The following is a 24844-nucleotide window of genomic DNA, read 5'->3' as shown; positions in this document are numbered from 1 at the left end:
ATCATTGGTTTCATTTCAAAATAATATGGGAGTAATAGTTTTTTAAAGAATAAAAATTGTAACGTGTTTAATCACATAAAAGGAATAATAACAGGTTTAATAAGAATTGTGATTTATTGATCTTAACATTTATTTTAAACATACAAATTTATATTATATGTATGTATAAATAGAAATTTATTTTCATTAAGGATAATTGTATCATTTACATTAGTATATATTTATTATATTAGATATATATATAAAACTTTAAAATATTCCCTATTACTTAGCATCCTAACAAACTCTTCAATCAATCCATTTTCCTATTGTTTATAATGTATAGTATGTATGTTATAAATGACAAATATAGTACTTTGTCTTAAATATTTATAATTTGTAGTTGAATTTATTCGATTGGTGTAATGTTCAACTTTTTTCAATATACTTTCAAAATAAGAAGATAATGAGGGTAAAATAAGAAAATAATGTTATATGATTTTCTTTTGTAGAAATAAGAAGTTAATGAGGACAAAATAGGAGATCACAAATATGAGGTGATTATTTTGTATTTTTTGTTTATTAAGTAGTATAGAAGATAAAAAATAAAATATGTGTAATAAGACCATAATTAATTCATTTTATACAATTCATTTTTGTGGTCTTGGACATACAATTCATTTTTGTGGTCTTGGACATACAATTCATTATTCACTATAAATTCTATCACATAATTCAATTTGAAATAAAATAAATGTTAGTCAACAATGATATTGCAAAAAAAGCTGAATGTAGTAATCATTTCATAATCATGACTAATAAATATAGTTTACTTTTTTTAGGAGTTATAATAACGTAAATTTATTAAATACAATTGTTTGCATTTAAATTTTATGTGTATCTTGAATTTTAAATTGATCTCAATATAATATTAATGTTACTACAGAAACATTAGAATGGAAAAACTTCAATATATTTTTTCTAAAAGTTTGTTAGAATTCTCATCCATCATTAAATTTGCGATTTCAATTTTTTTATTTTTATTATAGAATAAAATATCTCTTTGTATAAGGAGATAAATAGTTATTAAAATCATGACATGTGTCATATTTAATCATTTTTTATAAAAATATATTATTATATGGATTTATAGTTATCATTTTTTTAATATGATAAATTAGATATACATGTTTATATATGTAAACTTTTAAAGTACTGCATAAGAAAATAATATTATATTCATAATGAGTATGGCACGCAATTAAGGAATCAAGCATAATCTATATAATATCACACTTTCACAAATCAATGTTGGTAATTTTCTATTATAATACAAACACTTTTTAAACATTAAATAATAACTGAGATAACGTAGCGAATTGAAAGGGTATTCTTGCAATATTTTGAAATGTAATAAGTTCATAGTTTGTACAATTTTTCTTAGTTGGAGAATATAGAAGATATATATTATTCCATACAATTTAAATTTTATGCATTAGAATTTATTTTAGAATACAACAAGGAGCTACAAATATTAATAAAATACAATTTCAACCATAAAATGAGAATCAAAGTATTAGAACCATATTAATGATTTGTTTTATGTTAAACGTTCATGTTAATGATTTGTTAATATGTTAACCAATATAAGAACAATATTAATGGGCATTGTTGGTGTTTAATTTCTTTCCCTAATTCTTCTTTTGATATATTTATTACATCAATGTAAATTGCAGTGTAAAAATTTATACGTACTTAGTATATCATTCATCATTTATTTGTATTATTTTTTATAAGAGTCAGTGATAATTAAAATCAATGACGCAATCATATTATGTATAAAACATATACACGGTTAGTGCATACATCTCTTTTCTTATTATATTATATAGACAAAACTTTAAAGTCATGTTTTTTTGTTACCAAATCCTGGTAAGGAATTACTTCCTTTCGGGTTTGTGGCTGTCCCTCCCAACAAGTATAACTTAAAGTAATCAAATTTTCGACCATGAGGATTTAGTGAGGTCTAACATCGCTAGACCAATGCATTGTTGGTCTTTAAATTCATGTTCAATCTAAATTACTTAACATCCTAACAAACTCTTATATTTTGTAATTTAGGAATAATGAAATCCTATTGGAAAATTAAAATCATAGAAAATTTGTGTAGCGATAGTAGAATCAATTCAATTTGTAATTTTGTACAATTCATTGTTGTGGTTCTTATATGTAATTCATTATTCAACGTAAATTTTATTACATTATTCAATTTGAAACAACATAAATATTAGTCATCTATTATATAACAAAAAACAAGGAATGCAATGGTCATTTTATTTCATAATCATCACTAATAAATATATTTTAATTCATAAGAATTATAAAAAACATTGCAACCAACAATTTTTTCTCTAGGACCATGTGGTTTTGATTTATATATTACATATATGAATAAGGTATATAAGTAAGATAAACTCTTATTACACATAAAAAAACAAAAATTAATTTTTTGTTTTAATTAAATTCTTAATCAAATAAAGTAAGGATATAATTAATCAATTAATACAATTTTTTGAATGCATGCATTTTTGTTATATAGGTAGCTCCTTACTAGTTTCAACTAATCCAAAACCAAAAACTAAAAACTAAAAACCAATTTTGATGGACTCTGACAGTGGAGTTCATGGTGGCGCCGCTGTAGAAAACACCGCAAGAAAGGGAGAATGGAAACTTGACGTGAAGGGCTTTCAACAGCCACCTCAAACTCAAAAGGATGATAATAATAAGAATCAGAACAGTGTTTCTCATTTCCCTTTTCGTAACAACAGTGAGATTTTCTTTCTCTCTTTTCCTTCTCTTATATTCAACGTCCAAACTTTCTGTTTTTCTTCTTCTTTCTATTAGTCCTTCTTTCTATTACTTAGCTTTTTTACTATTTACTACTCTACAAGTTCCACTTTTTTATGCAGATATATATATATATATATATATATATAACTGTATATTTATATATGTCTGAATCATTTGTTTTAGGGAAGCAACGCAAGATAGCAGATTATTACAAGAAACAAGAAATGCTCCTTGAAGGATTCAATGAGGTGGAGACTATGAATGAAACTGGTTTATTCCCTGGAAGTCTCACTAAGGTTCATTTTCTATCACCTTCTTTTACTTACAACTTTTCAAAGATGAAGCTGCATTAACCATTGTTTGCTATATATTCTTGGTGAAATTTCCTAGTTTTCTAAGTAAGGTTGATAACCTCAAACTCGGACAAAGTTCTGTAGTCCCAGATCATATTCCATATGATGCCCAGAGCCAATAATAATAAGCAAAAACAACAATCATAATGAATGTTTAAAATTTTTAATCGATATGATATTTTTTCATTAGTCTGAGACATCATATAAGACAAGATCTGGAGAGCCGATTTGCCGATCTTTTTTCCTCAAACACATGTTGATTCATAAAGGGGATTGTAATAAATAAATGTGAATCATATATATGTTTCTGATCAGGATGAAATGAAGCAACTAGCAAAGAGTGAAAGGGTTGCAGTTCTTGTGTCAAATGCATGCAACTTGGTGTTGTTTGGAGCAAAGGTTTTTACATCAATTGAGAGCAAATCATTAGCAGTTATTGCATCAACACTAGATTCTCTATTAGATCTATTATCAGGGTTCATATTGTGGTTTACTTCCAATGCCATGAAAACTCCAAATCATTATCACTACCCTATTGGAAAGAAACGCATGCAACCAGTGGTAAGACCTAATTTCAAATTCACTGCACTATAGCAGATTTTATAGTAAACTATTGAGTCTACTATCTTAATAACCTAGACCTAATTATCTATAATGTAAATTTTTTTGTTAACATTATGAGTTTGAATTCCATATATATACACAATTTCTAAAGATAATATTACGTTAATGGCAACTTTAATTTGTTTTGTTTTATATGTTAAGCTATAAAACTGTCAAATTTTTCATATAAACATTTTGAATAATATAAGATAATCTAGTTTAACAATCATCAATAGTATCATAAAATGCCCAAAGAGTGAAAATGATGTAGTTGGTGACTTAAGATACTTTCAAAATAATCAATGCATTGTTAATTAATATGCATACACACTAATTAATCTGATTTCCTTTGCAGGGTATCATAGTTTTTGCATCAGTGATGGCAACCTTAGGGTTGCAGGTTTTGATTGAGTCTGGCCGGGGAATCATTTCCAAGGTAATAAATTTTTCTGGGTACTATCAAGGGTATTCTCTTACCTTTAGGTACGGAACTAATCACTTTCGGGGTTCGTGGCTGCCATTTCCAACAAGTATTGCTTCCAACCCTCGACCTTGGAGATCCAACGGGGCCTTATACAACTTGACCAACTTTTTGTTACTCTTATTTGTTAAATATATCCCATAAATTGGATTCAACTCCTATTTAATTTGTTGTTATCATTCATGTGAGTAGGTATATATTGTTAATTGATCTCATAATTATATTTTATGTTTGTTATAGACTAAACCTGAGAGTGATCCATTAAAGTTGAAATGGACAATAGGGATTATGACATTTGCAACTGTAGTGAAGTTCATACTTATGGTATATTGTAGAAGATTTAAGAATGAAATTGTGAGAGCTTATGCACAAGATCACCTTTTTGATGTCATTACTAATTCAGTTGGATTAGCTGCTGCTGTTTTATCTGTTAAATTTGCTTGGTGGATTGATCCAACTGGAGCTATTCTTGTAAGTTTTCGTTAATATCTATACATTGTCGGTGTAAAAACTTATATACATTCATTTGTATTACTTTTTTTTGAAGAGTCGATAATTGATCTTTAAATGTGTAATGTAATGCAGATTGCATTATATACAATTAATACATGGGCAAACACAGTGATTGAGAATGTATGGTCTCTGATTGGAAGGACAGCACCACCTGATTTTCTGGCTAAGTTAACTTACCTTATATGGAACCATCATGAACAAATTAAGCACATAGATACAGTTAGAGCCTACACTTTTGGTCAGTGTTGTTGGAACCGGACCGGACCGGACGGTCCGACCGGTCTGACCGCTGATCGGACTTGAAAACGGCTCTGGTTTGTCGTCTTAACCGAATGAGAGTTGGACCGCTTTGAACCGGAAAAAATCCGGTCCGACCATGTTAAACCCGGTTAAACCGGATTAACCCGGGAAGTAAACCGGACGGCTCACTTAAAAATAAAAAAAATGGGACAATGTTCTAATATTTTGTTTTACTACGGTCCAAAAAAAAATAAAGCGATATTATTTCAATATAATTATACATAATTATTAATTATATAAAGTTTTACATTTATATATAACTATATATTTATAAATAAAAATTATTAATTATGTACGAAATCACCCGGTCAGACCGGACGGTTTAACCGTTTAAACCGGTTAAACCTAATACGAGACCTTTGCCGGTTTGACGTCCGGCTCGGGTTTCACAACACTGCTTTTGGTGCATGTTACTTTGTGGAAGTTGATATTGTCTTACAAGAGGACATGCCTCTCAAAGAAGCACACAATATTGGTGAGACACTTCAAATTAAGCTAGAGCAACTTCCACAAGTTGAAAGAGCTTTTGTACACATTGATTTTGAATTCACTCATAGGCCTGAACATAAGGCCAATGTACGAGTGTATATCGTGTACCATGACTTTGTGATTGGTTAAAAAAAATATATTTAACTTAAAATTTAATTTTTAAGTATTTTTCTGATCAATCATAGTTTATAGCACGTAAAATAACACTCATTATAAGATAGAAAATGTGCTCGAGGATAATGATGGCAAACTGGCAATGGGGTGGGGTCTAACTCCAGCTTTTTGTAGGATAAAGGAATTCTAACAATTATTTATTTTCACAAATCATGTTTTATAGATTCTTTCCCACCAATAATAATGAAATAAAAATATAAAAATTTAATTTTTTTAATCAACATGTTACATTTTTATTGACACGATATAGCGCAGGAAATAATATATCTTTGTTCTTCAATTTACCTATGCTGAATATTTTATTGTTTATTTTAAGTTAAACCAAGTATATTCTGAATTGTAATAGGTGGGGTTATACTATTTGATCCATGTTTATATGATTGCTTTTGTCTGTAGTTAAAGTAATATCATTATATTAAGCTTTCGGTTGGGAAAGATAATATTGAAGAATATCCACTTCAGAATTCCTTTTGGGGAGGACCTACTATGTATTGATTTTGCTTTCAGTTTGTCATTTTTATCCAAACAAGGATTTGCAAATTATATTATGCACAACCCTTCAATCCAAATCGGAGCAGAGTCAGACTCCTCTTCGTTATCGGAGAGGTTAGTTAGTTAAAAATATATGAAAAAACCAAAATATAATGATACTTTTATCACTTTACTTTATATTTTTATTATATTTTCACCCTTAAAAATACACTAAAAATCTAACTGTTATCTCCAATAATGAGGAAGAGTTGTTATATGATAAATAATTGATGTAAGGGGTGTGCTTTGGTGAATCAGATTCCTTAGGAAAGAGATATAATCTAGTCTCAAACCAATAAAAACATATTAAATTGATTAAAAAATTTAAATATTCATTATTTTATTATTTTTACTTTATTATCATTAATAGTAACAATTTATAACATATTTCTATTTTTATCATAGGATATTGCATGCAATCTTCTTTTTTAGTAGTCTAAGTTAATTAAGTTCTCGAATTGGAAGTCATATTGTACGATTATTTATACATATTTGAGAAGCATGGCTTGAATATTTGATTGAAATTTAGTGGGAAGTCACAATTTTGTTCCTTGATTCAAACATAACTTGGTGCTTCAACACTAAATTCTTGACTCTCAAATAAGAATAAGGACCTAACTAGCAAAGTTTCAAGCTTCCAAGTATATGAAACTAACATTTTAGTTCGTGCTTTTATCACACCTTGTATTTTCAAGCAAATTATTTGCTAAGAAATCTCAAGACCATCAATCATTGTTAATTGAGCTTTCATAATTTTGAATATTTTCCTCTTAATTTATACCTCATTTAGATTCCAACTAAAATTAAAAATACAGTGTAATGCACATGACACACATAATTATTGTATTTTTCTGCTTTGTGCTTTTTTCACAAAATTCATTTTCCCCTAGCTGGGATGTAAAATATCATAAATTGCAAGGAGCAATTTGCAAAAATGACAATATTTGTGTCTACAGATCCAATTCCATGGACATATTGAAAGCCACTCAAACATAAGTACACATCTATTGTTCCACGAATTGTATCACTGCATATACCAGCAGATGTAATTAGTCAGAAAAATGATTTATTATTAATTTTGTAACTTAAAAATATTTTTCCAAACTAATGATATAAACCGTGACACAATTTGTGGGACCGCAGCAGATGTTCCCATCAAACATGAACAACAAAAGTTAAGAACAACCTCAATCACCTCAGCACACAAAACAGAACAACCACCACATATCTCTCTTTCTCTGTCTCTCTCTCTCAAATGAAAAAAATGATATCTTTACAAAGAACAACTATTTAACATTAAAGGTTACTATGGCTTTTCTTCTACCCAAGTTTCAACCTTCTCTCATAACCCAATACTTATTATCCAACAAAGACAAACAACCATTTCTTCATCAAACTCTTTCATTGCCAAAACCCACTTCTCAGATTCATATATCTTTCATTTCTTCTTCAATTGCACAGGTCAATACACCACAAGGTATTCATGATAAGAAGCAGCCAAAGGATGAGTTTTATGTCAATCTTGGCATTGCTATTAGAACCCTTCGTGAGGATATGCCTTTGATCTTCATCAAAGACCTTAATTATGATATTTACAGGTAATTTTATGACTCTATCTAATCATGTCTTTAAATTCACTTATATGGGTTGTTTTATTTATATTTAGTTTTTTCAAGTTTTAAGGATTTCTTAAGAGTTTAATTTTGATACTTTTATCATTTAAAATGTATGATTCTTATGATAGTGACATGTCATGAACCCGGTTGCGATTAAGTTGTGTTTACTGCAATTGTGGTAATGCAGCTAATAGGGTGCAATTGTTGGAAGATGCGGCCGATAAGGTCTTATTGCGGTTTTGGAGAATCCCGCAATAGTAATATTGTTGCTGCAATTGTTGTTGCGGATTGCAATTTAAAACATTGGTTCGCATAGATTGACCATGTAAATTTTAGGTTGTACTACAATGATAAATTTTAGGTTGTAATTAGAATTTGATTATTTGCAGGGATGATATAACATTTAAGGACCCCTTGAACACATTTACTGGGATTGATAAGTACAAATTGATCTTCTGGGCATTAAGGTTTCATGGCAAAATCTTGTTTCGCGAGATTAGTCTCGATGTGTATCGAGTGTGGCAGCCTTCAGAGAATGTGATACTGATAAGGTGGAACCTTAGGGGCGTGCCGCGCGTTCCATGGGAGGCCGAAGGAGAATTTCAGGGTACTTCGCGGTATAAATTGGACAGAAATGGCAAAATTTATGAGCACAAAGTTGATAACTTGGCATTCAATTTTCCACAGAATATCAAACAAGTTTCAGTTTTGAATTTGGTTACTGCAAGTCCAAATCCTACATTTTTATGGGGTCCTATGGATTCTTACTCTTGTTCTTCATGGATAGCTTTTTACAAACTAGTTATGGAAACATTGGATCAAGAAGGGATTTTGCTACCACAAGATTCTCTAGCTACATGTTCATAGCTATCACTTATTGAACAATTTCATGGTGTAATAGGTTAGGTATAATGAATTTGCTTCATGGTATACATTGCTTTTTCTTCAAAGACAAAAAGTGTATATAGAATATAGATAGGCAAGGATGCAAAAGAGTCCAAGTTGTTCATTCTGTTGTTGAGGAAATTAAGACTCCTATGTTTGGTAAGCTTATACATATCATATAATTCGAATTCCGTTAGTCCAGAACATGGTTTGGGATAACAAATTCTTATCCCGATCTTTCACATAATTCGAATTGAATAAGGGACAAGTTACTTTGTTCCTTAACAGTGAAACTTGCAGGTTCAGGAACTTCAACAGATCCTTTCCACCTATCCACAACAATCCCCATTGATCCATTGAACATGTTGATCTAAGCTTCTCTCAATATCACAGTAGATCCTTCTTGCATCAAATCCACTTGATCATTGAATGCATTAAATATGATCATTCCTGTTTCATCTCCAACCAAACATTCATTGATTCACATTTGTCGTTGGAATCGAATCTTCGGGATCATCATCTTCGTATCGATCACCTTTACGGTTAGTGTGTGACCACTACTCCATGGACGAAGCTGCTCAATCTTGGTGAGCATTGTGGTTTTTGATGATTCTGCCATAGCTAAGTGCTAAGGTAGTTATGAAGGCTAAGAAAGTGTGATAATGAATTTGAGTCACACCAATGTTTCATATGATTTAATATGTATACACTGAGAATGTAAGTGATTTTTACACTATCAACAAATCACCACCACACCATTCATTATCAATGGTGGATAATGTGCTGACAGTGTAAAAAACACTATAGTGCATAGATTTTAAATTCTTAATTACATAGATAAGGTTGTAATAGTAGATAAAGTGATGAGATATTCAAGGGAAAGATTAATAAATCACAATTGAAATCAAACAAATTGTAGATTATGAGTGAAGATAAAATTACAAAATAACTAATACTCGAATTTTAAATTCAAAGTAAATCAAATAACTAAATCTTAAAATAAGATAATATAACCAGAAAAGATCTCAAAAGTTAAATCTTTAAGTTTTTTATCACAAGGGATTGGAATTCTTAATTAAATGTATATATTATAATAAGAGTAAAAGATGTATACATTGATAGTGTATAAGTTTTATGTATTGTCATTGCATCATCTATTATTAATATTTAATCATTGTTGACTTTTCAAAAAAGTAGTTCAAATGAATAGTATATAATATGGTATATGTGCATAAATCTTTACACTGACCGACATATAAATTTTACACTCTTATAATAATGTTACACCCTCTTAACATTAATATAATTATCCCTTCTATTCTTCCACTTTATGTACATGTACATATTATTTATATATATATTATATAATATTCTTAAGCTTACTTTTAGAAAGATAATATATTATGAAGAAAAAAAATGTATAGATTATAACAATGTAAGAGTTTTTTTATACTTTATTATATCATTATCATTCATTTTTAATTATTATTAATTTTTTTTTAAAAATTCAAATAAACGATGGATAATACACTGATTGTGTATACATTTTTACACTATAAATACATAGATTTAACATACTTTTTAAATTACACTAGAAGTGTAAAGACATAATATCAACATATTAGCCAAACTAAGACACAAAATAAACTAGTCTTGAATAAAGTGGATTGGTTATAGTATCTGTATGACATCATACATATGCTACACATTAATATTAAAAAAGAATACATTGCATCCACCTATATAAAAAATTAAAAATAACTTTAGTTTTGATGAGTAATCATGCACAATTCCTTAGCCAATGCAATTTACCTAACACTGATATATATTTTTTTGCCCTAGTGTCTTAGTTTGGTAAATATGTCGATATTTTGTCTTTACACTACCTACATCTAATACTTAATGCACATTATATAAAAATGTAAGTGGTGCTGAAATCTTTTTTGAATTAAATTTATTAATTAAAAAAAACTATGGCCCATTTCAAAGTAGTGCCTAATTTTCACCTTCAGAAGTTTTGAATCATCCATTTTTTGCATGAGTGATATACTTCAATTTAAAAGAGAGAAAAAATCCACCATTTGCATCTTATTAATGTTCTTCAACCTGGGTTGCACCCTGCATTTGAAGATAACAATGTGAAAATAAAAGAATATTTTAAAAGTGAAATTATTTTATAAGTATAAGTTGTTAGAAAAAAGCACAGGAGAAAACCCAATGGCCTCCACCTAAAGAAATTGCAATGGAAAGATGACAAATTTATGTAATGTTTGGATATAAAAATAATAATAATAAAAGCATGCTATGATAACTTTTGTATACCTATAAATCCAATAGGACACTTGCTTTAACTAACTTTATGCTATGATTGAATAATTAAAATCAAGTGAAGAGAAGCTTTATATAATGGGTATGAGATGTGAAATGTTGGAGAAGTTAAGACATAATATCGACATATTAACTAAACTATGATACATAATGAATCAATCTTAGGTAAATTACATTGGTTAAGATTTTTGCATGACAACATAGTGTTCACACTAGTGCATGTAAATTAGTCTTTATCCTTTTCCCTTCTTTTATAAGAAAAGAATCAGAGGCAAGTTCTTGATTTTCTACATGTACTTAAGGGTAAAAATGTGATATTCTTGTATTTTAAGGATAAAAGTGTCCTATCACTTAATTTTTTTACTTTTTAGGTATTTGCCTCTATATTAATGGAGATGATTTAAACCCCTTTTATAGGAGTGGGGATCCTCTCTAGTACTGGAGAATCCAATACTTGATAAGATTAAGACATGTGACAATTTTTTTAATGGTGATGATTACATGTTATTTTTTATTAAAAAATAAATAAAAATTCTTTAAAAAAATCTCATCCTCATATTCTAGTACTGAGTTCTCCAGTACCGGAGAGGAGATAAACTCCTTTCGTAAATGACACATCTTTTCACACTATGGATGCATGTCCTTCTATCTCATTACCTCATTTCTTGTTTTTATAACTCTATCTTTTCACTTCATTGCTACAAAAGGACTTAAATGCCCTTTAGTGCCAAAGGGTGTTTTTGCTTTGTCATTCAAGTTTGGACAACTTGCACTTTTTATTGTAAAATATTAAAAAAAAAATTAACTGAAACATTTAGTATGACAAATTATTTATCATAAAAATTGAACTATTCACCTTTTTATTGAACCTTCACTTTTTTGGTAATGAATTAATCTCTTTTGGGTTCATGACTACTCCTTCCAACAAATATCATTATTAGAAATCGAATCATTCACCTTGAGGATCCAACGAAACCTTACACTACTAGATCAATTCCTTCTTTGCAAAAAACATCTAATTACAATTAAAATGAGTTGAGCTGAAATTTTTCTATAGGAGATAAAACTCTCACAACTTCTATTTTTCTCAATAATATTTTTTTTGAAAATCATCAAATTAAACACCTAAACATAACACCTTCCTTTTTATGAAAAGAAAGAAGAGTGGTACTTATTATTTTATTGTAGAATAGTCCTTCTTTCTATCTCTTTTTCTCTAAAACAGCATATATTGAATTTGAGTGACTAATTTAGCAATCAAATTAACAACTTTTTTCACCACTTCAACCACAACTAGAATACTTATTTTCCATCAACTTTTATTGCTATATGGCAAAAACAATGAGCATGCAATTCAACCTCTTGCAACAAATAAATCACATTTATAACTCAATTTCCTCCATTGAAGTTCTCCTCAAAATAGAAGTAAGTGTGTGCTATGTTCTACCACATGCATTTAGATTTTGTATGGTGTTGTTGACTATTTAAGATGCTCACATTTCCAGCCTCTAAGAGTGGCTTCAATTTTCTTTCATTTAGTCTTTTATATACCCAATAATATTTGATCCTATAAACATATATATATTTAATACCCCAACTTTTCCCTTAGTATATAACAACCTTAATAACTATATTCTAAGTGACTCTGATTGAAACCAAGTACCATATAGTGATATAGTGATATAGTTCAATATCCCTCCTTTCTCAGTTCCAATTCCCAACCACACCAAAAGAATAATGATGAATACCATCTTAAACTTGTTCTTTATCTATGCCCTAATCTTCTCAACTATAGCATCAGGTAAATCCTTATGTGATATAGAAGAAGCAAAGTTAAGTGATTCAAGTGAAGCTCTCCATTACAAACTTGCTTCAATTGCTTCTGTTCTTGTTGCTGGTGCTCTTGGTGTGAGCCTTCCACTTTTGAGCAAGAAAATACCAACTTTAGACCCTCAAAATGACATATTTTTCATGGTTAAAGCTTTTGCAGCTGGTGTGATTCTTGCAACTGGATTCATCCATATACTACCTGAGTCATTTCAAAGCTTGACTTCACCTTGCTTGAAGGAAAATCCATGGGGGAAATTTCCTTTTACTGGTTTTGTTGCTATGGTGTCCTCTATAGTAACATTGATGATTGATTCATTAGCCACTGGGTACTACCAAAGACAACATTTTAATACTTCTAAGCAATTTCCTACTGATGAAGAAATTGGAGATGGACATGTTGATCATATACATCTTCATACACATGCCACTCATGGTCATTCTCATGGATCATCTAATTCTTCCGAGGCTTCAGAGTTAATTAGGAAACGCATCATATCACAAGTAATATCACTGAACCGTTCATGTTTTCTTTTTGATATGGTTCATCGAGGTCACAGGTCGATATTTTCAAAGAGTCTCGTTCACTCGGACACCTCTTATTATTTGTTGATTATAATTAATGTTTAGTTCGGTTCGGTTTGGTTGGTTTGTGTTTTAGGTGTTGGAGATTGGAATAGTGGTCCATTCAGTGATCATTGGAATATCTTTGGGTACTGCTTCTAGCATTGATACCATAAAGCCACTCATGGTGGCCTTGTCTTTCCATCAATTTTTTGAAGGGTTGGGTCTTGGTGGTTGCATATCTCAGGTAATGTAATTTATTTGTAATCAATGTTTCTATTTATATATTCATTCATACTATAAAGCCTCTTAATTTACTTATATATACGATGTTGAACTGCAACTCTAACGTAGTATATGTTTATAATGTGAGGTTGTTTTTGGATCAAAAAATAAGCAATTGTTTATCTTAGTTAAAGCTAAATTAAAACATGCCTTCAACAATTAGTATTTTATTTTACCCAATGGACTTTTATGTTACAAATCACACATGGTATTAAGGAAATGATGACAACATCCTCATATTTATAATTAAGAAACAAAAATATCTAACTTTTTGACCAACTAATGAAGAAAGACCAAAAACCATAGTGAATAAAGACTTGATTTTTGGTTTATGGCTTTTTGCATGTTAATTACTAGTCATACATCATCTCATTATTAGAGAAGACAACTATAAGAGAAAAAACAAAGGAAAACCAAATAATAATGATGTTTTTTTCTTTTAATTTATATTGAGATTACATTTTTATTTTTAATAATATATGTAGAAAGAGAATTGTCCTCTCCGATAATAGAGAGAAGCTGATTCGTTAATTACATGACTCAAATGAATTGAATCATTGAGAATTTTGATTTTGTTGACTTGAATAAAGTTTTAAATCTAATTTACTATTCTTCATCTTTCATCTGATGATTCTAATTTTCTAAAATCACCAAAATCATCATATTCAAAGTCACATAATCCAATTCTTCTAAAATAAACGCAAAACACCATTCTATATCAATATATATCTATGTTAGTACATTTGTTTATGGAATTTGGATTCTCTCCATTATTGAAAAATCCATTACCATATTTGGATTATGACATATGACAAAAATAAAAATCTAATAGTCTTGATTTTAATTTATTTCTCAATAAAATAAATTATAAATATCATTTCCCGTTATAATTCAGTACTGGACTACCCAATACTCGAAAGGAGTTGAACCCTAGTTTAGGTGCTTTTTCTAATGGTAAATAGAACAATTTGTGTTTTGCAGGCAAAGTTTGAATCTAGGTCCACAACAATTATGGCTACATTTTTCTCCCTAACAACTCCAATTGGGATAGCAATAGGAATGGGAATATCAAGTGTGTATAAAGAGAATAGCCAAACAGCTCTAATTGTTGAAGGAGTTTTCAATTCTTCTTCTGCTGGAATTTTGATTTATATGGCATTAGTGGACCTATTAGCAGCAGATTTTATGAGCCCTACATTACAGAATAATTTGAAGCTTCAACTTGGTGCAAATATCTCACTCCTTTTAGGTGCAGGTTGCATGTCTCTATTGGCCAAATGGGCTTAAGCTTTTTTTCATTTTTAGTGTTCATTTGTCATCAAAATATAACCTTTATTTTACCACCTTTTGCTTAATTTTATGTCATTTTCTATACTTTTTTTCTTTATATATATGCATATTCTTTTTAACAGTGCTAGTGCTATACCAAAATATTATGCACCACTAGAATAGAAGTCAGAAATTCAATAATGTTCTTAAACAATTACGTATCTTATACTTAAAAAAAATGGAATTGGATGCTTTTTTAGTCATACATCTCAAATCTTCAATGATCGGTGATGAGGAAAAGGAGAAATAAAAATCTTTTGGCTTATTAATTCTCTTAACTAGTGGTAATATATCATTGATATTTTTGGTATATTCCAAGTTGAAACCATGTTGGTGGGATACATTTATGTGATATATTGTTATATATCACCTATAAAGTTAAAATGAATAATATATTATATATGGATATAAGCATGGTGTTGTTTGAGAATTGTATTATAATTGTTCAAATGATCGAAATCCAAGGGTGAGTTAGAGAATCTATTTGTAAAAATGAGTTTTGATAAACAAGATTTTGAGAATTAACTTTTTAGAAAAAGCGAGTTCATAGTATTTGGCTTTTTTTCATTTTGATGTTGAAAGTGATGGTAGTTGGTTGAATAAATATTGTTTGGATAATGTTATCAAGTATATATTTATTTATGGAATTAGTGATATGAAATTATGAACATTGAAAAAGAATGAAGAAGCAATTAAGGTCAATGATAGGGATTACATCTATAATATTAATATAAACCATAATGCCATGCATAAATGCATTTTGTGCATGTAGACCACTTTTCCTATGAAAGCAACCACTCGCAAAAATTCATGATTAAAAGATCGAATCCGCATAAAATAGATTAAGGGTTTTTCTTGTCTAGATATTATTGTCCATCATTGGTGTATGGGAGTATTTTTTATTGAAAAAAATGGCCAATTGTCCCATTTGTGTATTAAAGTATCAAAGGAGTCCATTCTAGAGTTTCCACCTTAGTGTGTGTATATAATTATATATATATATATAAGGAGAGATCTGACTACATCTAAATTAAATTACACTAGTTAATTTTAATCACTCATTTTCTTAAATCTAACGGGTTGGGTGAGTGAAATAAATGATCAGAGAAAAAAAAAAGAAATCATAAATAAAATTTTAAGTTTCACTAATTTGATCTGTTAGATTTAAGAAAATAAATGACTGAAATCGAGTTAACTTAACTTGGATGTAAACAAATTTCTCTTTTATATATATATATATATATATATATGGGAAATGTAGGAGGTGTTAGAAATGAATAATATATGTTATCTCTAATCTTATTGCAATTCATGAATATGCAATTGCTACCCATTTACTAATCAAAGAGACTTTGATTAATCATTACTCTTATGTCAATGTTTAAGGAATCTAAAATATAACGCCACTCTTAAAAAACTCAAAATGTTGATTCTTAGTATAAAATATATCACTTCCCAATGTGAATTTTACATTTAATGATATTTGATACATGCACCCTTCTTCAATACTTTATAATGATACTAATCTGCATTTGAACTTATTTAACTCCTATTACTTATTATCCATGATGTAGAGGATGATATGTCTCTTTATTGAGTTTAAAATGTATGCATTGACATTATAAAGATTTATATATAGTCAGTGCATTATCCACCATTCATTTGCAATATTTTTATTTAGAAGTCAATAATAACTAAAAATCAATGTAAATAATGTAATAACAGTATAAAAAACATTTTCATTATCGGTGTATATTTCCCTTCTTCATTTACTATAATATTGCTTTTGTATTTTCCATTTTGCCTAATGACAAAGCCTTAGCTGCTTTGGGAAAAGAATCATGTACATTGCAAGAGACAATTACTTATTTTGTATATATGTGTATTTAAGGGTATAAGAATCATGTATCTATAAGGCAATAATATCACATCACATAATTTTATCCTTTGTTTTTCATACAATTCTACCCCTGTGTTGTGTTTGTGTTGCACTTTGATTTCATTAAGAAAAAGCGACATTAGATATCTCTGGTTTATTACTATTTGGACTTTGTGGTATGTCAGGAATAAAATCATTTTCGAAAATTCTAGGTTCCATGTAGATGAGGCTATGGAACTTTTTTTTTTTGCATTGACATAATTTTCAAATTACTTTGATTCTGTCAAATTTGTCTTGGACTTTCCTAAATTTGATTTCATGCTTTTTCTTTCTGATCAAGTGAACGTTATTGTTAGCATTTATGCTGTAATATTATTTGATTCTTATGAATTTTGATTCTTAGCATTTATTCAGCTATTATTTGTCATTTATTCTTAGCATCATTTGTCATAAGCTAACATTGCTTTCTTTCTACTGCCAAAATCATTCCCTACATTCTTTGGTCATTTTAAACTAATGTTTAAAATATATACTTATAAATAAATAGTTACAATGTTACTCCATCAATACAATCCTCAAAATTCTATATATGAATCTCAAAATTGAAGTACTACACCATTTACTTCAGATTTCAGACAACTATAACATTCTTACTCTCCATCAAACTGTTTACTTCAACTGATCAAAATTCTAGCCAATAATGTTTTATTTCACGCTCACAAATAATAAATTTGAGTTTTTTTTTCATTCACCTATTTGGGTCATAAAAATAATCATTTGGATTGAGCCATTATGGCATAAAGATACCCTACATGCAATTATTATCATTTATTTATAGTAACAGATTTTAGGGTCATGCTTAGTAATGTTATATTTGTGTTCAAGTCGCTTTTAATGCAAAGAAGCAACTCTCTAAGGTGATGTTTCTTGATATTGGTTTTTAGCATCTTCAGATATATACATAAACCCAATGTTCATCTTCATAAGGGGAGGAGGATCCTGCTAATGTTGAATTTCTCCTATTTTCACTCAGCATTAAAAACCACACAATAATTTTACTGTTTTTCTAGATTGTATAAGACAGAAACTTGCACATATATTGAAAGCTATATATGGAAACTCTGATACATAAGACCGAAAAGTTTAAAAGGCATTCAGTTTTTTTTGTGTGTGTGTGTGGGGTGGGGGGATAAAGAACACTAATTTCACAAGTACAAAGATTACACCTACCAATGCAGTATACCAAAAGGTTTGGAAACTTAGATAACAAGCAATCACATAATTAGTTTCTTTACTCAGCTTCCTGGATTCCTATTCCATGACAAGTATGAAGGATCTCCTAGTTGCCTATAAAGATAAACAAAAATATAGGTCAGGACTCAGGACCAAACTAAATAACATTCAAATTTGACATTACCATTCTGCATGGCTGTTGAAATATATAAGAGAATTTTCCATTATGATCATACAGTGTACATGAATAGAGAAATATGTGGACAAAAACAAAAATCATGTCAACGCGTTTAAAACCTCGAGATTTTTTTCATATAGAAGTTCAATTCTGATCAAAAGCCTTTCATCAATAGTCTCCAAATTATATCCCATGAATAACGCTTAAGAGGTTTTTCTTTTTACAACTTTAGCAGTCTCCCCCATGTCAGAAAAGAAAACTCTCAAACTCATGGTACAAAGGATTTTATAAAGTACACAATGAATTTGCAATACACTTTTAACATACAAATCAATCAAACATTATGTAGATTCTAATCAAATTGACTAATATAACCAATGCTGATTTGAGTTAAGAAGGTAGGAAGGAGTTGAAGTAAAATCAAGCTCTGCCAACTCCATGTGATAAGAATGCATCAAACACCATTTTTGTTGGTAAAAAAATACAAGAAATCAAGCAAACAACAAAAGGAACGCTATCGGTCGAAAGCAATTGAGGATTTTAAGTATTTACCTTGGCTTGACAAAGTATACAACGGTAAAAGCCAAAGCCAAAAAGAAGCACAACCCTCCAACAGTGAGATAAGCAATGCCAAGGAAGTCATTCTTCCCTCCAAGCCAGCTAGTAGTTGACAGCACAAGCTTTTTCTTGCCATTAAAACTGTATGTGTTATAGTTATTTTCCAGCATAACATCTATGCTATCACCTTCATTCAGATCCACCTCTATCTTTCCATACAACTTCCTAAAAGTTGGCAAAGCAGCAGTTCGCATCCAGACAATAAGATCTTCTTGCTCACTCAACTATTCCATGAAAAACTCAAAAAGTGAGCAATATATCTCAATGAATTGTGAATACCAGACTAACCACAAGATGAACAATATATATACTAATCAATAGGCAGCTTAAAGTAATGCAAGCTTAACAACAAAAAAACGCATGCAAGGGTAAAACAAAGGCTAGGTTTAGACTGCAATCATCTTTAGAAAGATAATTTTAGATGAAGATATATGCCTAACTCAATCATAACACAAGTTCATGTAAAGACTTACAGGTATGGACTCAATGAGATGTGCACCACCTATAATAGAACTATTTTGGAAGTTTTTAGGGAAAACATCTTTTCCAAATTTGTGCTCCCTATCACTCTTCCAGGAGATGCCTTTTTTGTTCACTGTAATATTCTCGTTGTTACGGGAGAAGCTGTATGTATCATTGAATAAACTCCAAGCTATAAGACCACAAGGTACAATTGGACGTCCATCTACAGTATCTTCAGGTTTACAAGTACTTGTTGAGCTCTCTTTTTTAGGATTCCTCAACTGCTCATCACTTCGGCTTTTAACATACCTAAACAAATGGAAATCATGGTAATTATTAAAACATCACCAATCATAGATAATCAACAACATATGCCTTAGATTCAACTGTTAACCACCCAAATATTAAGACATGAGCAAAAGCAAAATCAGCAGCTTCTTCGCACCCCCCTCCAATAATTGTCAAAAACCATTGAAGAAAGGATCATAAAATCCTTGTTTCTTAAAAACATACATTCCCTTGCTTTGTAAATGTGAAATTAAAATAAATAAAAATATATCGATGCATGAGAGCAAAAGAGCATGACATACCGGCGATGGTTCTGGTAGAAGTTGTCAAGCTGATAGTAAACATAAATAGGTGACTTCATATGCTTGTGCACCTGTTCATAAGAGCATAACAATGTGAACTCCATTAATTATCAATTATGGGAACAGAGTTAGTATAAGGATGATGGTTAACCAATGAAATAGATAAAATTGAGCCACAGAGACTTACCGGTAGCTTTAACTGGCATGTTTTATTTGCAGAACTCTGAATGTATGCTACCTTGTCTCCAACATGACCTGGTATGCACTCTGACTCATACCTGTACACAATTTCAACAACCTAGGAGGTAACAAGAAGACCAAAGTCATTACTGAGCATTGTACACTAACTGTAAAAATATATTTGACACTCCAGCATACCTTTCGTGAAGCCATTAGCGAAACAACTCCAATAGGAACAAATACAACAGTTACAAGCAGGAAAGCGGAAATAACCTGCAGGGAAAGATTTAAATGAAGTAAACACATCGCCCCACATAAATAATGACTTGAAGATGCATGTAGGTAACATATACAATCATGACCAGGAACATATTCAAATAAGCAGTACTCAAAAAGGTAGTATTACAGCTCGTGGTGTAAGAATCGGCTTGCATGCTGGAAGTTCTTGCTGAGTAAACTTCGAATCTGAAAGGCAATAAATTTTCAAAGAGAACTTGTCAGTGCCATAACTTAATTGGAACCATTGGGATACCCCCTCTTGATTAAGCTGAAAAACTAGAAAGAAAAGACAGAAAACAAGTGCAGACTAAGAGGGTACGTGTCCTCCCCAGACAAATGGTCACAAGCCTTCGCACAATAATTGCTTACTTTTCTCTCCATCCTCCCATGAGTATATAACCCTCTTCTATTTTCTTTCTAACTAACCTGCCACATTGGCAGGTTCATAATAAACTCCACCATTGTCCTCTCACGTTTCATATGTGGTCCAGTGATAGGACCTGCACGTACAAGCCCGGGACTGATAATGAATTGGACCAGGTGCTGGACCTGAATCCAAAGAGTCACATCATAGGGAAAGCATATTCTAGAAGAGAAAAGAAGGGAGGACCGGGGAATGAGAGTTAGTTAGTGACAACTGACATCACTGGGTGTGTGGATATCCAACCGATTATTCTGTTATGCAAAAAGGTGATTTGAGACAGCCATGGGTAGTGTTATACATTCATGCAATTTATATAGGACTGTTAGGCGCGAATATTCTCTGAAGGAGCCACAGGCTTTGGAACTACATTTTCTAGTTGTTTTCTTTTTCCATTGTAAGAGCTCTTGAGCTCGTCTTTAATTGATTCCCGGTATACAGTTCACTCGGACTTGGTTACGCAGTTCATCACTTTTTACATTAATTTTATAAGACATCATTTATCACGAACCTGGTAGGTGGTACTAGTTTCTATTTCTCTACAAACAATTATTTTCCATGTCAAAAACCATTTAAGAGAAATAGAAACTCTCAGAACCATAAATGAAATTAAAAGGAAAAAACAACACATGATGCAGATATCTTCATGAAATATAACTTCAGCAACAGTTACCTGAATCAAGATATTGTTATGCACTAAATAGAACTTCAGAAATAACCCCCCAACATGCATACAATTTAACCCCAAAAAATAAAATATAAAAAACATAAATTTTCATTATAAACCATCAATTTTTACAAAAAGGGAAAAAAATTCACTGAAAATCGAACTAAGAAATGAGAGATTAGAGAGTAAAAAAGGGGGAAATTACACTTGGGTCGCTTGGTAGTTCTTATCGTAGCAGTGGAATCAGCGGATCCAGCAGGTGCGGCGCTCGAAGACGCCATCAAAGAATCGGAATCGGTGAAAAACACGATCTTTGGTAATGGGAACCCTAGAATTAAGCGAAAACGCGTTAAAATTGAAAATTGAAATTAAAACCCTAAAATAGAAGAGAGAGAAGAATGTGCTATGTTTGGTAGATTTGATTCTCTCTCTTTCTTTCTTTGTTTCTTTCTTATTCTAATAACTCTCGAAGAAGAAGAAGATGAAGATGAATGGAGAGAGAGAAAAACACAGTTTATGCTTGTACATTCTTTTACCCATTGTTCTTATTAATATTCTTTTATCTCAATTTTGTTCAACAAGATTCTTTTTAGATATCACATGTTGAGAAAAGGAAGACAAAATCAACAAAATAATAATTGATAAAAATAATAGTTTCATATTATAATTGCCGACCAACGGAGTGTTGGTTCAAGTAATACATATTTAATTTATTTTAAGTAAAGTCTCGTATTCAAGTTTTATGGATGAAAACAATATCTGCTAGGAGAGTTAGCCTCAAATACATGTAGATGTTCCTGATTCAGACATAATTGTCTTTGGTGGAGAAAACATGTGAGAAACCAAAAAATATACTAATTGTAGTGTAATCGAAATGCCACATTTGATGACTTCAATAAAGCGTGTGATCGAAAATCAGGTCACCCACTTATCATGCCTCGATTTTGATTATGTGACTCCAAAGCATAATTTTGAAGTATAATATTAGAGTTTCAATATTTGATGTATATAAAAAATATATGTTATTCTTATTTTACGATGAGTTGTAATAAATTATAAAATAATATTTGTGATCCAAATAAAAATAAAAATATTATTGAAGATGCTCCTATGTATTTCAATCTCTTATTCATTTTCATCCTAACCTCTCTTTTTTTCTTTAAACCAAAAAGGATGTGTTGACTAAAAATATGTTAGCATTTAAAATTTTACACCAACATTGTGCCATGCATATGATTGTAAGGATGATAAAAAGAATTATAAACCCACTCATTTTGAATCTATTGATCACAATGTTACCATGTATGTGAAATAATGTTATATTTTCTTACTCTTTCATTTAAGCTTCAACTTCACCATTAGTTGTGCATTCCACAACTCCCTTTGAAACATGTAACAAAAAAATCATGAGTATAAGTTTCTATTGTCTATCATGAACCATAGAAATGTTGTCCAAGAACTCCTAATAAACTACATGAATGGAGGAACCAAAAAATTTAATAATACATAAGTTTTAATAAAATACATAAATTATTCATCTTTTTTTACACATACAGAAATCACCCCTAATATATATATATATACTACCCTTATAATCTTTTAAATGATTGATGTAATTTTAAGTTATAATTCGAAGGGTGTGTTGGTGTAATTTCCTCTTAATTAATTATACATTTAGCTATAATACAATGATATTTAAAATTTTGATATAGAATTTAATTATAAAATAATTATTCTCTTTTGTGTATTTACCCGACATCTTATAATTATTGATGCATTTTATCACGAACCAAAATAAGTATTTTATAATTCTAAGGAGATGTTGCTTAAATATAAAAAAAGGTAAGCAAAATTTCATAATCAAATTCTATATGTGAATTTAAATGATCAATTTAGCATAGCTAATATATAATTAATTAAGAGAATAAAATATTTCATCTCCTTCAGCCACTACAATCATGACATGTGTCATATTTCATCATTTCCTGAAAAATATTTCTAAAAATGAAAAAATAAGAAAGATGTCATAATTTTAGTGGTTAGATGAATAATTTATCTTCTCATATAAGAAAAATATATTTTATTCTCATTAATTAATTAAGAGTGTGGATACATACCTATTTTTTTTTATAAATATTATAAAATGAATATTTTCATGTTTTACTTTTCTTCAAAAGTTTCCAAATGCAACATTCTACTAAAAATATCACTCTCCCAACAAAGCAAATAGTTATTATGCTATAAATGGTAAATAATCCCAAGTATTAAAATGATTTAGTGGTTACCAGTTTTGATGTATAAAAGTGAACTTTGACATGTTGAAGCAACATATGGTTGGTACCAATCAAAGTATCCTAAAATAAGATTAGTCATGTTCAAATAATACCTTACTTAAATGTATTGTTCAGATAAAAGTGCTAATTATTTTAGAGTAAATTATACTACACCCCAACCTCATGAATTTTAGTTAAATTATATATATTAACTCTCTATTTTTTCACATATACAAAACATTTATAGTTTATATATATACATTATATTGACTATATTTCTGTTGTGAAAATAAATGTAATATTTTAAACAAAAATAGGTGATGAGTATATTTAAGTTAAACTTCAATAGTTCAATATAATTTAATTATTTAATTATACATTAGCTAGAATAAATTGACCACTCGTAAGTTCACATATATAATCTTATTGTGAAATCACACTTCTCTTTTGTGTATTTAATATATGTGACACAAGTATCTATAGTTCACTCAAATTCAAAAAAAAATTAAATTCATCTATTTAAATGAATATAATTTAGTGAATAATTTTAGTAATAGATGAATTCAAATTCATTCATTATATACAATGGACATATATGAATGTATCGATTAATTAGATATTTAATTCATCCAAAAAAACAAAAATGCCTATTGGTTTTTAATTCCCTTCATTATCTCAGCTCTCATTGTCTTGTTCAGATAACAGTGAGATTAATTCTAGGTCATATGGATGTAGTATGGTTAATCATAAAAATTAGTTCTTAAATTTATAGTATATCTAAATATTTGTTAAAAAGTTTACACGTAAAACCTTAGACATGACATTCTCGTATAATATTGTAAAATAAATGATTTTTTAAAAAGTTTCAAAATTCATTTTTTAAGAAGTATCTCTTAACAAAATTTTAAAAGTGATTTTCTTCCAAAAAAAAATGTTTTTTTTAAAAGATGATTGTTT

The 24844-nt window shown here is 29.7% G+C and overlaps 4 protein-coding genes across 4 annotated transcripts; 3 read left to right on the top strand and 1 right to left on the bottom strand.

Moving 5' to 3' along the window:
- Nucleotides 2991–5697, top strand: LOC109333876 (metal tolerance protein 9-like). Its single transcript, XM_019569459.1, has 6 exons — nucleotides 2991–3125; nucleotides 3498–3743; nucleotides 4141–4238; nucleotides 4521–4737; nucleotides 4852–5017; nucleotides 5483–5697. Exons 1-6 carry the CDS (start codon nucleotides 2991–2993, stop codon nucleotides 5695–5697), a joined length of 1077 nt encoding a protein of 358 aa, XP_019425004.1.
- Nucleotides 7448–8969, top strand: LOC109333636. The gene is made up of 2 exons (XM_019569163.1): nucleotides 7448–7871; nucleotides 8279–8969. Exons 1-2 carry the CDS (start codon nucleotides 7582–7584, stop codon nucleotides 8754–8756), a joined length of 768 nt encoding a protein of 255 aa, XP_019424708.1. The 5' UTR covers nucleotides 7448–7581; the 3' UTR covers nucleotides 8757–8969.
- Nucleotides 12828–15131, top strand: LOC109333635 (zinc transporter 1-like). The gene is made up of 3 exons (XM_019569162.1): nucleotides 12828–13433; nucleotides 13591–13740; nucleotides 14760–15131. The coding sequence occupies exons 1-3, from the start codon at nucleotides 12840–12842 to the stop codon at nucleotides 15063–15065; spliced, it is 1050 nt and encodes a 349-aa protein (XP_019424707.1). The 5' UTR covers nucleotides 12828–12839; the 3' UTR covers nucleotides 15066–15131.
- LOC109334439 (ALA-interacting subunit 3-like) lies at nucleotides 18058–22097 on the bottom strand. Its single transcript, XM_019570224.1, has 8 exons — nucleotides 21820–22097; nucleotides 20654–20712; nucleotides 20446–20520; nucleotides 20255–20365; nucleotides 20068–20138; nucleotides 19489–19786; nucleotides 18950–19239; nucleotides 18058–18333 (listed from the first exon to the last, which is right to left on the bottom strand). Exons 1-8 carry the CDS (start codon nucleotides 21893–21895, stop codon nucleotides 18282–18284), a joined length of 1032 nt encoding a protein of 343 aa, XP_019425769.1. The 5' UTR covers nucleotides 21896–22097; the 3' UTR covers nucleotides 18058–18281.

The sequence above is a fragment of the Lupinus angustifolius genome, chromosome LG19 (genome assembly GCF_001865875.1).
Source record: "Lupinus angustifolius cultivar Tanjil chromosome LG19, LupAngTanjil_v1.0, whole genome shotgun sequence".
Taxonomy (NCBI): domain Eukaryota; kingdom Viridiplantae; phylum Streptophyta; class Magnoliopsida; order Fabales; family Fabaceae; genus Lupinus; species Lupinus angustifolius.
The sequence above is the reverse complement of the archived record's forward strand: the minus strand, read 5'-3'. Positions and strand labels throughout refer to the sequence as shown.